Below are 15,885 nucleotides of genomic sequence, written 5' to 3'. Positions count from 1 at the left end.
TAATACACATTCCACACTTCCCCAAACTCCCATCCAAAACATTGACATTTCCGCTGATAGATTGGGTCAGATTTTGGAGTAGTTGGGGGACTCAATTCACTCTTACAATGGTTAAATTCTTACAGCTAAATGGGCTTATTCAGTTAGTGCAGCAGCTGGTGTGATTTCGAGAAGAAAATAAACATTTCCTTCAAATATTTTGATTGGCAACTGGACAACTGAAATACTCAGGCTCAGATTGCCAGGGTCCAAAAAAGCAAATGGGGGCTGGACGGCGAGTAAGAGAGGGAAACTGTAGTAAATCCTCGGAGGCAGAACTATGGAGCAGATGTGTGTGAGATGCACCGGGGAAGGGGACAGTGAGATGGGGCTTTTAAAGCCCATTTTCAGCTGTGATTTCTAAGGGAATGTGGGGTCCAAGGGTGCAGCTTCACCCACTCCTTCTTCCCCGGCATTTTCTCAGCATGTTGCTCGCTCCAGGTTGCTGTTTGATTCTGGCTGAGTGTGCCGGAGTTAAGTGGTTATGGGGGGGTGTTAATGGCGATGTTTTATTTGGACCTTGCTGGGGCTGTTTCAGCGGAGATCTCCTCGGAAGCAGGGCAGGAGGGATGATGCCCCCGGCCAGGGCAGTGGGAACGGGGCTGTGTGGTTGCAATCTGTGTGGATCCATTGCAGCCCTGAGGGGAGGGAGCCAAGATGGAGGGGCGGTTGTGAGGTGAATGAGATGGGATGGAGGGGAAACCCTGAGGCGAGGGCCAAGATGTAGGGGCAGCTCTGAGGTGAGGGCACTCAGGTGGAGGGGTGGGCATGAGGTGGAGAAGACAGGATGGAGGGGAAACCTTAAGCTAAGGGTTGAGCTAGAGGGGCAGCCCTGAGATGAGAGAGCCAAGATGGAGTGGCAGCTCTGAGATGGGATGGAGGAGAAACCCTGTGGTGAGGACCAAGATGGAGGGACAGTTGTGAGGTGACAGTGCTGAGATGGAGGGGCAGTTGTGAAGTGAAGGAGATGGGATGAAGGGGAAATCCTGAGACAAGGACTGAGATGGAGGGGCAGCCCTGAGGTGAGGGAGTCAAGATGGAGGGGCAGCTCCGAGATGAAGGAGACGGGATGGAGGCAAAACCTTGAGCAAGGACCAAGACGGAGGGGCAGCCCTGAGGTGAGGACCAAGACGGAAGCGGCAGTTGTGAAGCGACAGCGCTGAGGTGGAGGTGCAGCGGCCGAGACGGAGGGGCAGCCCTGAGGAGAATGAGACGGGACGGAGGGGTGAAACCCTGAGGCGAAGACCGAGATGGAAGGGGGGGCTGTCGTGAGGTGAAGGAGACGGGATGGATGGGTAACCCTGCGGCGAAGTGCCCGAGATGGAGGGGCGTTCGCGCGGTGACAGCGCTGAGGCGATGGCGGAACCCCCTCTAGCGGCCGCCTCCCTCCCTCCCTCCCTCCCGCCGCCACCGCCCGCCCGCACCCGCCCCCTGCTGGCGGCGGGACCACCGGGGCCACCGCCGACCCCCGAGGGCCAGGGGCGACCTGGGCCGGGCCGTGGGCGACAAGGAGGACCAGGAGCCCCCCGGGGGGAACCGCTCTCCCGCCGGGGTGCCGCGGTGCGGAGCTTGTCCCTACCGGGGGGGGCCATGGCGGAACAGAGTCCGGCGTTATACAGAGGCACAGCCCGGTGTCTGCAAGGCTGAACCCCCCCCCACACACACACACACACATACATACACACCCAGATAACACAGCGGCAAAATACACAAATGGGGTTTTGTTTTTGAGGTGGTTTGGGGGTTTATTTTTAGCCTCAGACTGGTTGGGGAGAGCCGGAGCTCTATTCTGGGCCAGACTTTGGAGCCCAAGGCCGGCGGAGATGAAAGCGGGCTGGTCACGGCGGCTGGATGCCCCGTGGCTCTGCTGGATGTGGATTCACACCGAGGGTTTGCACTGAGGGATTTGCTTTCTCACGGATTCACGTTCCAAATTCACAGATCCCAAGCCTGCGGAGTGCCCTCTGTCCAGGATCAGACCCTGGCAGAGCTCCCTCGCTGCCCACCCGTGTTTTTCAGGTGATAGCTGAGTGCCTCCAGACCCCACGGCATCGCTGTGCTTTGCTCCTCACACACACAGCCTGTAATGAACACTCTTACACACTCCTGTCTGAATTAGTAGCAAGGACCCATTGCCAAACGGTGCAAATTCAGGCCAATAAAACGCAGCCTCTAAAAAAAAAACAACAAACCTTTGAGTGTGTTATAGAGGAAAAGGGAAATGTGCCCTGAGCACTTAGGTTTGATTTCGATTTGCATTTTATGGAATATTATTTATGGGCCTGTGAAAACTAACGAAGGAGCACGGTCTGAGCGCTGGAGATTGTCATCTGGGAAGGCAGCAAGCGCCAGTCTGGGTTTTCTGGGGACTGGGGGGGTTTGGAGGCTGCTTTTTTCGCAGTGTATGGCAAACCAGCAGTGGCAGAGCTGCTGCATGTAAGGGGAAGCATTTTGTTCAGAAAATAGCACTTTTTCTTTCCAGTCCGCCTTCAGCCAGGATTTTTGTCCCATGGTCCCACCTCGTGCTGTGATGCTGCTGGATTGCTAAAGCTACAGGCTCTGGTCAAGCTGCTTCTTGCAGAGCTGGTCTCCAAACCTCAGCTCCCGGTGCCTGACAGTATTTTGGTGCTGCTGTTGCAGCAGCCTGGCTTTGGGATGGGGCAGAGCGTCCTGCTGGCATGTGAAATCAGGTCGGCTTGGTCAGTTCTGAGCACTTTTCACAGCTTTTCCAGCCAGCCCGAGCACGCTACCCCTGCACACGGCGTGGAGCAAGGACAACCCTGCGGCCAGGCAGCCGCTTCCACAGTCGGCTTTTCCAGCAGAGCAGTGTGGTTTGTGACAGCTTAGGGCTGCTCCTCTCTTATCTCGCACCAAAGCCACAGCCACGTTCACAAACCAGGTGCTCCCCCGCCTTTCCCCTCCGTGGAGCCTGCGTGGGAAGGCAGGCGCTGCCGATCGCCCGCAAAAGGGCTGCAGGGGAGGGAGGAACCTCCTCCCCCCTCCTCCTTCCAGCGGCCGGTGGCTGAAGGACTCACCCGGGATTAGAAAGAGGGTTCAGATCAAATCCCCTCCCTACCTGCCCCTCCAGAGCGTGCCCGTGTCACCAGGTAGCTGGAAGGGATTAGCCGAAGTGTTTTTTCCTGGGGAAATGCTTCAGGGCCTGAAACTCCAGCCCTGAGAAGGTAAAAATGCTTCATTGTAATAAATATATATATAAAACACACATCCCTGTGCACGCAGAGCAGACACCCAACCCTATGAATGTGAGTTTGTATGTATATGCATATCCAAACCCAACAAGCATGTTTAGCATACTCACCTCACCTTCTCTTGCTCCGAGTGATTCAAAATCCAGCTGATGTGACCAAAAAAACTCACTGGGGCTGGATTCCACTACCAAAGCCTTGCTTTTAACAAGGGAAAAATAGGGGTCTTGGGAGTAATCAGAAAGGATGGAGAGCCACCTCCAGCTGGGCAGGGCTTTGAGCTCAGTGCATCAGCTTTGGGTTAGAATTGCTCTTTCAAGAGATTTTCATCTCACAAGGAGTGTTACAAGGCTGAGGAAGGTGCAGTCACAGTGTTTCTAGACGTGCCCTCTGCAGACCCAGTGCTGGAGCTTGGCCTGGGCTGTGGAGGTCTCAAGTACAGAGGTTTTGCTTCTCTCTTTGGAGAGCAAAACTCATTTCTGTCTGTCTTGATGCACCAAGGCCGGAGGTTTCTGGGCTTTTTAAGGAATGGCACCGGCCTTGGGACAGCTGAGAAAACCACAGGAAGGCCTTGAGGTCCTTAAAGCATCTGCTGGTGTGGATTCCCACCTCTAACCTGGGCTCCCCACAGGAGGACGGGATCCAAGAGCACTGAGCAAAGGTCCCTCTCCAGTTCCAAGCTGACTGTGACCCCCTTTGTTTTTAGATCCCCCAAGAAAAGGCGTGGGGGGCTCCAGCATCCAGTGGAGCTGGGTAACGTCCCCGCTGCGCTGCCCCGAGTCTCCCTTCCCCCAGCAGAAGAAAGCCTGAATTTCTCACTCTCTTTATCCTCTTGGAAGGAGAAAAATACACAGAGAACTCAAGCAGAGGGATATTGTGGCTCCTAGCTTGGGAGTTTTCAACTGTGTGTTTATCAGCTCCATCCCCTGATGGTATCAGCACGAACAGGCCACCCACAAGAAGGCTTAGCAGGCTGGTCTGGGCTCCAGCTTTTCCTCCCTGTCTCCGTGTATGTGTATATACACCACAGAGGATCCCAGGGACCGGCCGTCTGGGGCCTGCATCCATTTATTTACTACACAGCTGATGTAATGGCTAAACATTTTTTTTCTGTGTTTACGGGGTGTGTTTTTTTAATCTGCCGGAGATGAATAGACCCTTTAGAGAAGCTCAGCTTAGTCGTGTCCCTTCTTGGATAGGAAACAACAAATTTGAGGACAGGAAATGGGAACAACTTAAACAAATGGGTTTGGGATTTTTTTTTTTTAATTTTCTTTTTATTTAAGTCCCCCAGCTCTCTTCCCTGGCAGATCCAGGAGATGCTTTTCCTTCTGACTTTAATTCCTAAGGCAGGGGGCTGTAGGACAAACTCTCAAGGACAGTGCTCTAAGCACCCTCTTTCTTTCCTCACCCCAACAGGCACGTCAGACCTGAGCCCCTTCTCTGACCCCCGGCAGTTCGACCGCTCCTTCCCGACGCTGCCGGCGCTCACCGAGACCAGGTTCTCCGACCCACGGATGCATTATCCCGGCGCCATGTCCGCCGCCTTCCCGTACACCGCCACCCCCTCGGCCACGGGCATCGGGGGCATCAGCATGACCAGCATGCCCACCACGACGCGCTTCCACCACACCTACCTGCCGCCCCCCTACCCCGGCTCCACGCAGAACCAGAGCGGACCCTTCCAGGCCAACCCCTCTCCGTACCATTTGTACTACGGCACGTCCTCGGGCTCCTACCAGTTCTCCATGGTGGCGGGCGGCGAGCGCTCGCCCACCCGGATGCTCTCGTCCTGCACAAGCGCCTCAGCGGGGAACAACCTAATGAATCCCACCCTGGGCAATCAGAACGACGGGGTGGATGCGGACGGGAGCCACAGTAACTCACCCACGACCATGACGACTACTGGGAGGATGGATGAGTCGGTCTGGAGACCCTACTAGGAGGAACTCGGCTGTGCGCCGATGTCTTTTAACTCAATCAGCCACCTTTTGCTCCTTTTGGTAGTGACCAGAGCAAAGTGATGCCTAAACCAAAGCCTCCCAAACCAAAAGCAAACCAGGATCCTCTGCATGCAAGCACGGGCAAACATCAAGCAAAGACGGACCAGGACCTACGTTACATTTCAAGATGAACATCCACGAGGCTTGATGTGGTTCCTTTTGTGTGTCTTAAATATGTGGATTGTACATAGGGGGGAAAAAAAAAAGGACATGTGGAATCAGATGTTTGTTACTCACAGAACACTTCTCAGTCATCTCACTCACACCTCTTCCCCTCAAAAAGAGTGAAGAAAAGCTTCACCCTTCAGAATGGTTCAGAGAAGAGAAAAGACCAGGGAGTTGCCCAAACCGTCTCTCTGCCAGCGCAAGAGGACTGAACTGAGAAAAAAAAAGAAAAAAGGAGGGGAAAAAAAAAAAAAGAAAAAAAAAAATCCCATTGTCTCTTCTCCTTCCCTTCCCACTGGTGTAGGGTCCCTGACCACCAAAGAGCTCCGGAACGACGCCAGAGCAGTCGGGTTTACAGCACAACCGTGGGGATCGGGCACGGCGGGGCTGCGCCGGCGTCAGCCACGTGAACAGGAGCTGTGATGTGATTATTATTATTATTATTATTATTTGCTGTTGGCGACAGAGGTTGTATTGTTCATTTTTTTGTCATTGTCGTCACTTTTAAAACAGTAACGTGGCTGATCCCGTGCCTGACGGGCCCCTTTTCTCTATGTTTACACACGAGATGTACTTTTTACGCGACGTGTTTTGTTTTGTTTTGTTTGCTCTTCTGTCCTGACCTCACCACTCAGTTCTTTGCTCCTCTTAGCAGATCTCAGTGATGGTGGCTGAAGTGAAGGTGGCATTCAGGACAATCCAAGACGGATGAGATGCACTTCCAAGCGCGTTAGCTGCAAAAGAGACTTGGGGGCCTTTGGCATGTGCTTGCCACTGCTCTCCGGGTCTTCTTTCCTCCTCTCTGAGTGGCAACACATGCAGCTGGTGGCAAAGCATCATCACTCTGTTATGATTCTTTCCCACGTTTTCACCCAGAGTGGATTGACACGATGACTTTTTATTTTGACTTACACTTGTCGGTTCACGCTGAAAGCTCTAACTGAGATTTGGAGAAAGGAGCACTTTCTACACTTGGTGGTTGGGAATATTGTGAAGTGATGTTATCTAGTCTTTTCCATCCCCTCACCCTCCTTCCCTTCCCCTCAGGTGACCCAGAGCATGGGGTATCTTGCTGTAGATGAATAAGCTGAAGAAGGGCCACTGAAGGTACTATCAGCCCATCAATGACTGGTTGCATCTTGTGGCATTTGGAGGAACCAGCTCTCCCAGGCACCCTTGTAGCTGATACCAAAGACATTGCAACCAAACAGGGCCATAATGGAGGTCGTAGGCAGCTGGAGAGGCCGTCTGGGCTCCTCCAAGCCGGGGTCAGTGGTTTGGCTCTGATGCACAATGCAGGGCTTGTCACCTCCTGCAAGCCAGCTGGGCTTTCTGCTGGCATGGGAATTGGGGCTGGATTCATGATTCCCTACCCTGGCAGGGCTGAGGGTGTGTGGATGGGTTCCTGGGGAATGTGTAACTGCAGTACCCACTGCCCTCCAGAGCCTCCCCTGCAGCGCGGGGACACGGACAGCCCCAGCCCCCAGCACCACCAGTAACCGAGCCTTTGTCTTTTAATTTTTTACCATGAACATCCGAAAATTGAAACCCTGTAGCTGCCCCCCTGGGCCCCTCTGCCTCGGTCACACCATCACAGCCACGTCACCTGTCCCCAAATCTCAGTTGGCAGCTTGTCAGCCCTCGGTCGAGGCACAGAGCGTTGTAATTGCACTACCACGTCGAGACTGGAGCAAGACATCCTGGCTTAGTTGGAAAGCTGCGATGACCACTCATGAGTTCAATAAGCAACAAGAAGAACAACTCTTTTAAATAATAATAATAATGATAATGATGATAATAATAAAAATAAAAAGCCTTACCCCAGCAAAACTGCAACCTTCACTTGCCTTAGCGCCAGCAGGCACCGTGCCGGCGCTCGCCGGCTCTGGAACTGGACCACGGCAGCCTGTGTTTGATGCATTTACATTTGTCATCCACTGATTGAAAGCACAAAGGAAACAAGGCATTCGTAGTACTAGGTTAATTTAAGACTGTTCGTAATGAATTTTAAAAGAGAAAATAATAAGAATGGCAACAATGTTGTTTTTATGACATATTGTCATGTGAAGGTGTAAATAGATGCACCTCTGTTGTATGCAAATGGTCATGAGACAGGCCAATGTTTTTTGCTTTGCACTATAATTTGCTTTTTTAAAAAATGCACAATCGCTTGTACAGTAAAACCCCTTTGTCTGGCTCACAGAATATTTAACTATAAAATCTAATTTTTGGTCTTATTTGTTATAATAATATAATTCTTAAGTGTGTTGAAGGATACGATTCTTAATAATGCTTCTAATACTTGTACGTGCAGGGTAAAATAACACCAGACTAAGGAGATGAGAACAAAGATCTTTGTAGATAAAGAAGGCTGAAGTTTTTGGTTTTTTTAATGGTGTCTTACAGTGGACATTAAAAAAAAAAAGCTAGTGATACCAAAAAATGTGGTTATTTGTGTAATATACCAGCCCTACTTGAAGGTAATGCCCTATATTTAATATGTAGCCCAACTTTTTAACTTGTAGCACTTGTCACTGGGGAGGGGGGGGGGCGGGGAGGGAGAGGAAGAGGAGGGTCTGCTCCTGTTGAAGTCATTGGAAGAAGCTGTGACTTCCCTGAGAACAGTCGGGCTCTGTCGGGAGCGGGTGGGGATGGCGTGGGGTCGAAGCCATGGCACAGTGGTCAGTTCTGCTTCTCTGGTATCGGTGTCGATGTTCTTATCCAATGTACGTGATTATAGAGCCAGGCCTCCATGTAATCATGTTAATGACTTTCCATGTGGAATAATAAACGTATGGTTACAAGTCTCCCCGGTGCCTTCCGCCTGCTCACTTCTCGCTGCGGGGAGCAGGTCTGTGCCCTGCTGCAGAGGAAGGTTCCTCACGCTACTTTTTCTCCAGGGTCTAATTTTGGCACCTCTTTGAGCACCACGGTGCCCAGATCTGGTGTTTGAGGGGGGTTCATGGCTGGTCTCAATCACAGTTTGGCCCAAGGAGGCATCGCAAGGGTGTCCAGGGAGGAGGGATGTGATGGGCTGGGGGGACCCAAGCTCTGAGAAAACCCCTTTGTGCTTCTCCAAGGTGGGTCTGGACCACTAACCCTGCACTGGGGTAGACCTGGCAAGGTGATCCCTGCATCCCAGCCAAGCATCCCGCTCCCTGCCCTCCGCCTGTCATCGCCGCGCCGCTTCCCGAGCCACAAAAGCTCCAGCACAAATCTTCAGCGGGACCCAAACTCCCAGGCGGTCCAAGCCCAAACCCTTTAGCACTCACCACTCGCCTCCAGAACCCAAATGACTGAAAAGGCAAAAATGAAAGAATCCCAGCCTACAATAGCATCCCATGCCAAGGCGCTGCAGGCTGGGGCTCCCGAGGAGCCGAGTCACTCAGCGCCGGAGTTATTCATGATCCCGGAGAAGGAACGCCGGGGCCATGCCAGCGCCGTGCCCGAGAGCAGGGAGGATGTGCTGGAGCCAGTGCTCTGCCTCCTCTTTGCAGCATCTCTGTAGGCAAAGCCCTCAGCAGTGTTCGCATGGAAAGAGGGAAAAGAAAAAAAAGAGGGGGGAGAAAAAAATTAGGAAAAGCCCAAACCAAACCACAATAAATGCTCAGCCCTGGCTCCACAGCCCTGGCCAGCGGAAATGTGTTCCAAGGCAAACCCAAGACATAGCTGCCTTTTTCTTCACAGCTACTGGGAGAGGAAACACCCCGAGGTGTAGCTGTTATTTACAGGAACTTTCTGTTCCAAGTTGAGCTGTGCTTTTCTCGCAGCCTCATTTAAAGCTGCAAGGGGAAGGAAAGGGAAAAGAAAAAGAGGATTAATAACAAGGGCTTTGTTTTACTGATATGCACTGGGTTGTCCATGGGATCCATGGAATCAAGGGGGTGCCAGCCCTCTGCCAAGTGGTTTTGGTGCTGGTACCCATGGGGTGATGGCAGAGGGGGTGAGGTTGTGGCTGGAGCAGGAGATGCTGGACCAAACCAGTGCAGGGGGGACATGGCAGTAGCTAAAATCCAGCTGGGAGGCCCAGGGAGGTGATGGTATTAAATACACCCAACACCTGAGGGCCAGATGGGTGTTATTTTTAGATGGGTATTATTTTTATATGGGCATTCTTTTTATATGGGCATTATTATTATTATTATTATTATTATTATTATTATTATTATTATATGGGTGATATTTTTATATGGGTGATGTTTTTATATAGGTGATATTTTTATGTGGGCCACCTACCATGCACAGCATCCAGTGTGCTGCCACTGCATCTTGCTTATACACAAGTTTTGCACCAATTTAATGAATTTAAATGGGAAGGCTGGACCCCAGCAGGGCAGTGTGGGGATGTGGGGTGCACCAACCTCTCCCAAAGGCTCCTCAGTACACGAGAGCTCCTGCTGTTCCAGGGGGATGCTGGAAAACAGGACTGGAAGCAACAGTTTGGGGCAGCCAGAGCGGGAATGTTTGGGTTTTCTTTTGCAACAGAAAACTGAAAGGAGGGAAAAAAAAATCACTGGAGCTTGGAAGACTATTTTTTGAGCATTCAGATATTAAATTGCTTGGAGTTCGGGCTAAAAAAATCTCCTAGGAAAAATGAAGACTATTTCCTTTGAGATCAGAAATAACAAAAGTCTCAGCAAAAATCTTATTACATTCTCAATCCAGACCAAGCTCTAAACCCCAGACTCTATTTTAATGACTCTGTTGTGTCCAAACTGCCTCAGTAAATAATCTTTTAGCCTGCAAAGATTTGAAGGCTACACGGAATACAGGAGAAGGATCCTGGCTCTTGCCTTGGCCACACCATCCCTTGCCCTCATCAAGCCCTTAACAACCTTTGCACAAATGAGCAATCAGCATCACTAAGGTCCAATCCTGTTCCTCTGAAATAGGGCCGAAGAGAGGTGGAGAACACCCATCCTGCACTCCCAGAGACCCCCTAAACTTACAAACAGGGACACCCATCTCCTGGTCCAGCGTGAGATTCCCACTTTGGCATCACCTCCTTGGGCATCTGTGGGGGGTTTAACCCTTCTGCAGGGCCTCCTGCTAGAAAGGATGGGGGGTTTGTTGGGGTTGGGGTGGGTGTTTTTGTGAATACTGCCTATTTAGAAGCTAAATGATGGAAAACATGGAAAATTCATTAGGGTGTCTGGGAAAGTGTTTGGTTACACGTCATTCACATCCACTTACTCAGCGGGACCTCACGCCTTGGGGGAGATATATATTTATATATATTTGTATGTATATTTTATACATAGGAGTTTCATGGGGTTTTTTTCTCTCCATTTAATTCCCAGACAGGCACAAAAGGGAGAGCTTTTGCTTCTCACAGGCTTTTCAAAACTCGCTGCCCCCTTTCACCTGGTCTCACTGGGCTCTGTCCCCTTCCCACCCCTCGGGGCAAGCCCTGGTGCTGGTCACCAGTGCCATTCCCACCCTTGGGAAAAGGCAGGAGCTGTTAACCCAAGGCCTGGGAAGGGCAAATCCACCACCAACTCAGGATCTGCTGGCCAGGATCCCTGTCTGGCTGTTCCTGCAGTGCTGGCTGGCAGAAGGCTTGGCGAGGATGGGAGCTGGGAGAGGAGCAGGGGTGGAGGGCTGGTCCAGTGCCCAAATGATAAAACAACAAAAAAAAAAACACCAATCCTTCATTCCTGATCACTCAGAATTTCTCAAGTTTGGTGCAATACAAAACCAACCCAATAAAAACATTGTTCCAGGGTCACAGGAGCTGTTTTCTTCAGGATGTTGGGGTTTTCAAGGAGCTCTGTCTCCCCAGCTTCAACCCGCCCCAACACCACCATCCAGCCCTGTGCCACGGCTCCTTCAGCTCAAATCAACCCCAAGTCCTTCCACATATTGCAGAGGACTCTCTTCAATTCAAAAATTTAATGTTTGCCCATAAATAGGACTCCAACAACAAACAAATCCTTACTGCTCAGCTCATCCCCAGTGCCTGCTTGTTCCCAGCTGGACCAGCCCAACCCCCTTCCAAGGCATACGACTGAGGCATGTCTGTCCTGGGCTTTGGACACCAGATTTTGGGGAGGAGGGGGCAACCAAGGCCAGGGCAGCAGGAGCAGCCAGGACTCCAAGGGCTAATTCCTTCCTTGAGGTGCACCATGGCTCTCCTGGGTGGACAACAGTCCAATTGGACCAATTTGGGTTAATTTTTGGTGGCTTGGGGCTCTTCTACAATGCCATCCCAGCTGCCTACCTTGGAAATCTCTCCTTCAAGCCAGTTTGGGATTAGGGCTAAAATGGGCAAAAAAAGCTGGTGAGAATTAAGCACCCAAACACTTCTACCCAGCTCAGGAATCTTTCCCAGTGCCAGATTTAAGCCGAGTTCCCTCTTCAGCCTCCTTGAATCCCTCTCCATCCCCCCCCCAAAGTGGGGCCATGTCTCTGGACACACATCCCAGTGGCACCCAAACCTACACCCCAGTGCTGATTGCCCTGACAATTCCAGCTCAAAATGCCCCTGGAACACCTCATGTGCTGTTCTGCAGTTTAATCACTTGCAGTATTTTTATTTTATCCACTCAAACCAAGTGTCCCCGTGTAACTGTTAATTCCTGCCAGCAGCAGGTTGGGATGCAGGGAAGGTGTTTTCTTGCACAGAGGTTGGGCTGGGCCGGGAGATCAGAAGAGTTTAAATTAAAATAGGCTCATGTGAGTCTTTATTCTTGCCCTAACCCACAGAGGCTAAAAATGATGTGAGCGACAGGGTGCCGGGATCCCGGCGCGCTCCGGGCTGTCAGACACCGGGCCATGAAAGCGGCTCCACTTCAAAGAGCCGGGGCAGGGGAGGACGGAGAGCGGGGCCTCGTTAACCTCGGAATTGCATGAGATGGGGTGATAACGGGCTTTAATTAGGGCAGGAGGGGCGGGCAGGGGAGACGCGGGTGCATCCCTCGTGTGTGTGTGTGTGCGCGCTCGGTGCCGTTTCGGCGCATCCCCAGGTGAGCGCCCCGGGCGAGCACCTGCCTGCGTGGGCAGCGCTCACGCGTGACGGGGCACGTCGGGGTGGCGGGGGACGCGGCCCCCGGGGTCACCCGGAGGCACCCGGCAGCACCCACCGCCTCCTGCCAACCCCACTCGGGCACCTCCCGGGTCCCCGCAGGGACACGCTGCTCCCCCTGGGATGCTCAGCTCTGGCGGGGCGGGATCTGGCCTCGGGAGCGGTTTGGGAGTGTCCCCCCCGCCCTCCGCACTGCTCCAGCCCCCGGGGGTCAGGCAGGGTGCTTATACGGGTGCTGCTTTTTTTGGTGAGGTATCCAGGTTCCTGGCACGCGCATCTCCAGCCCGACGCTGCACTGGAAAACCCGCGGGTCTCTTTGGGCAACCAAACCATCCCTGGGATGGCATCGGGGCAGCAAAGCGGTCGGGAGAGTGGTGGGAGCACCAGGGCGCTGCCCTGAACTCCTGCCCCTGGCACGGCGCTGCCACAGCCAGCAAAGCGGGAGGGCAAGGAAACCCCAGCGAGCTTTTGGGGCTGGATCACCTAAATCCTGGCTCTGCCCGCACTGCGATGCCCATCGGGTGGGCAGCCAAGGACCAGGTCGGGTTCTCCACCCTTGCACAGCGCTCTGCTGATCCCCCTGCGGTGATGCCGCGAACCCCTTCTCCAGCCCCCGCCCGGGCTCTGGCCGCGCTCCAGGAGGGATATTTCACACCAGTGCTACCAGGCAGCGTATTTCCTTTCCATCTGAGCGATTTGCAAAGCCCCCAGGTCCCTCCAAACATATACAGAGAATATTTTAAGACGGAGAGGAAAGCAACCACAGCAGATCTGGGTTTGGCTCCAGAGGCAGGACCCGGAGGTGCCAGTCCCGGTGCTGTTCCCGGTGCCTTTCCCAGTGGGTCCCTGCGGTGGCTGCAGCCCAGCCCGCCCCCCTTGGCAGGTTTTGCTGTTTGTCTTTGCAGCCCGTGGGTTTATTACGACCAGGAACACCCAGGTTTTTTTCACTGTCTGCCATGAAATCGATACACTAATTTCATTTCTCAGTCATAAATGAAATGAGCTGTAAAGTAAAGTTGGGTGTTTAAGCCGGAGTGAAAGAATGAATTGTTCTAATGGGGGACGTTAACGAGGGGATTAAATGTTCCTGCGAAACCTGGGGGTCCCCAGGCTGCCCCCGCTGCCACCGGCTGCTTTTAGGGCTCCCTGAACCCCTCCCTGCTGCTGCCTCGGAGCTGTGTGGTCCAGGCAGCCCCCGGCCACATCACCACCATCCCCGCCTGGGTGGGCAACAGCACTTCACCCACTCCCTTTTTCTGTGCCCCACTGGGGACCCTGCTGGGCATGGAGTGGCTCCAGGGGATTTCAGGCGCTGGTGGGTGAGGGAGAGACCCGAGGGAAGGTCCTTGCTGTGGGATGGGGCCACTGGACATCTCTGCCGACCCCTCCTCAGCAGCGTCCTCATCACGGCCACAACTCAATTCCATGTGCAGTTAAGACTAAAAGCAACTCGGAAAAAGAAAACCAAACCTAAAAGACGTTTGTTAACAGCAGCCTTTCAGCTGACCCAGAGAAACTGGGGGGGTTTTATGCAGGGTATTTTAGGGAGGGGATATAACCCCTGCTGCTTTCCAAGGAGGTTTCCGCTCCCAGGGCCGGGCAGTTCGCAGCATGTGGGATGTTTCCCCTGGTACAGCAGGCAGGCACTTTGCCCAGCTCCACACCGTCAAAAGTTAAGCCCCGAATCTGGTTTTTGCTTTCCTGCCCGCAGCCTGGCAGCCCGACCCTGGGAGCCCTCCCCTCATGGCAAGCGCCCAAGACCCCCCTCTCCCCTCCTGCCCCTGCCCCACCCTTCGTTTTCCAGCGAAAAGTGACCCAGCGCTGATCCGGGGCAAGAGAGACCACTTTGACAAGTCCCAAAAATTACGAGGCCATATTATCTTTAAACCATTTTAAAAACCCCCACAGTGAAAGCCCTACTGGGGCAGGAGGAACCTCCAGCCAAGCTCCCCACGTCCACCCCCAGCTCCGGTTGTATCCCCCTGGAAATCCTCTCGAAGAAAAACACAGGCCCTGAAAAAAAAAAAAATTTGGTTTTCATTAAAACCCTCGAATGTGAGGGGTTCTGTAGCTTTCAATGGGGCTTTGATTGCTATAGATGATGGAATGTTTTCAGAACATTTAAAAAATGTTCTCCACCTTTCTATCTTGTATCGGCAGAGAACTGCGCCGGCATTTTTTTCCCTGATAGAAGTGGCGAGGGCTGGATGCAGATCCAAACCCTTGCCTTTATTTACCTTGAGGTTTGGGTTTAAAAATATGACGATATTTTCTTGTGGCTTTGGAACCAGAGGAGATAACCCCACATGGGGGGGAGGGGGAAAGAAATGTGTGGAAAATGCTGCAGGAGTTTTCTTAAAGGGGGGTTTTAATGATTTATTTTATTCCACGGAGAGGAAGCCAGGTCACCCAGCACATGCAGGCACCCACGTACCTCCCTGAGCACCTTTATCAGGGAGCTGAGAGGCATTGCCAACCCTCTAAGTCATCACTGGCTTCATGGAGATCATTGTCTTTGCCCAAAGAGATTATTTTATTGCCATGTTCCATCCCTGCTCCTGAGTGCTTTTCTAAATCCCCTCTTTACATGGCATCTGCCTTTTAACGTAATTTAATTTAATTTTTTTAGGGAGTGTTAATAGGTTTCTGGCCTTTGCATTTTTGAAGGTGACGTTTAAAGGGTTGGACTCGGAGGGAGAGAACTGGGGGAAAATGCCCCTTCCCATCGCACCCAACTCTGCTCGGTGCCAGCAATGCCATGTGTCCCTTCCAGAGCCAGGGTTCACTCCCACCCCATCGTGCCTGGTGTCTCCAGGACCCAACCATCCACACTGTTCTCTGCAAAGTGTTTTATTCCCGCCTTTTCCTGCCTTTCCAGCTGAGGCCAAGCCAGCCCCTGTCACACCCCGGTGCCACCCTCCAGGCCTCGCTGAGAGCCAGCTCTTCTTCCCCGTGCAAACCCCAACTGAGCTGGCGTTTCAGGTGGCTTTGTGCTCTTTCCTGGCAGGAAAGAAACCACCCCAACCCCCTTTTTGTGCACCTCAGTGGGGTGTCGGGCACGCGGCGTTGGGGAGGAGGTGTCAGCCCAGCCGGGATCTGGCACCCAGCAGGGGCTGGTTGGACCGGTCGGGCCGGCTCAGCGGTGCCCGTGGCACCCAGACACGCCGTGTTCGCCCCTATCTCGGCTCCTTCCCCCTCCCCAGCGTGCCAGCTCACCTGCTGCTGGGTGTTAAAGCCTCATCTCAATTACAAGTCATTAGCCACCACCCAAGAAAGGGCCACCCAGCCTGTGGTGGCCCGCTGCCACCGCGGGTGCCCGGCCCTGCTGCCCCGTGCCAAGGCAGCACCTGCAGTGCTCCCAGCCTGGGTTTATCTCTGATTCCTCCCAGAGGGATTTGGATTAACCCAAGGGAGCTGTGCACAGAGAGACAATGGGAGCCAAACCCCA

General features: G+C 53.0%; 1 protein-coding gene across 1 annotated transcript in view; it reads left to right on the top strand.

Annotated features, from left to right (window-relative positions):
- Window positions 1-7,932, top strand: part of RUNX3 (runt related transcription factor 3) — a 38,892-nt gene extending 30,960 nt beyond the window's left edge. Inside the window, exon 5 of the mRNA XM_027706060.1 lies at window positions 4,665-7,932. Coding sequence (XP_027561861.1) covers window positions 4,665-5,188 — 524 coding nt within the window. The 3' untranslated portion in view covers window positions 5,189-7,932. The remainder of the gene's footprint in view (window positions 1-4,664) is intronic.
- Window positions 7,933-15,885: the final 7,953 nt, after the last annotated feature.

The sequence above is a fragment of the Neopelma chrysocephalum genome, unplaced genomic scaffold, assembly GCF_003984885.1.
Source record: "Neopelma chrysocephalum unplaced genomic scaffold, ASM398488v2 Primary Assembly neopelma1_361, whole genome shotgun sequence".
Classification (NCBI taxonomy): domain Eukaryota; kingdom Metazoa; phylum Chordata; class Aves; order Passeriformes; family Pipridae; genus Neopelma; species Neopelma chrysocephalum.
This window is presented reverse-complemented; position numbering and strand designations above follow the sequence as displayed.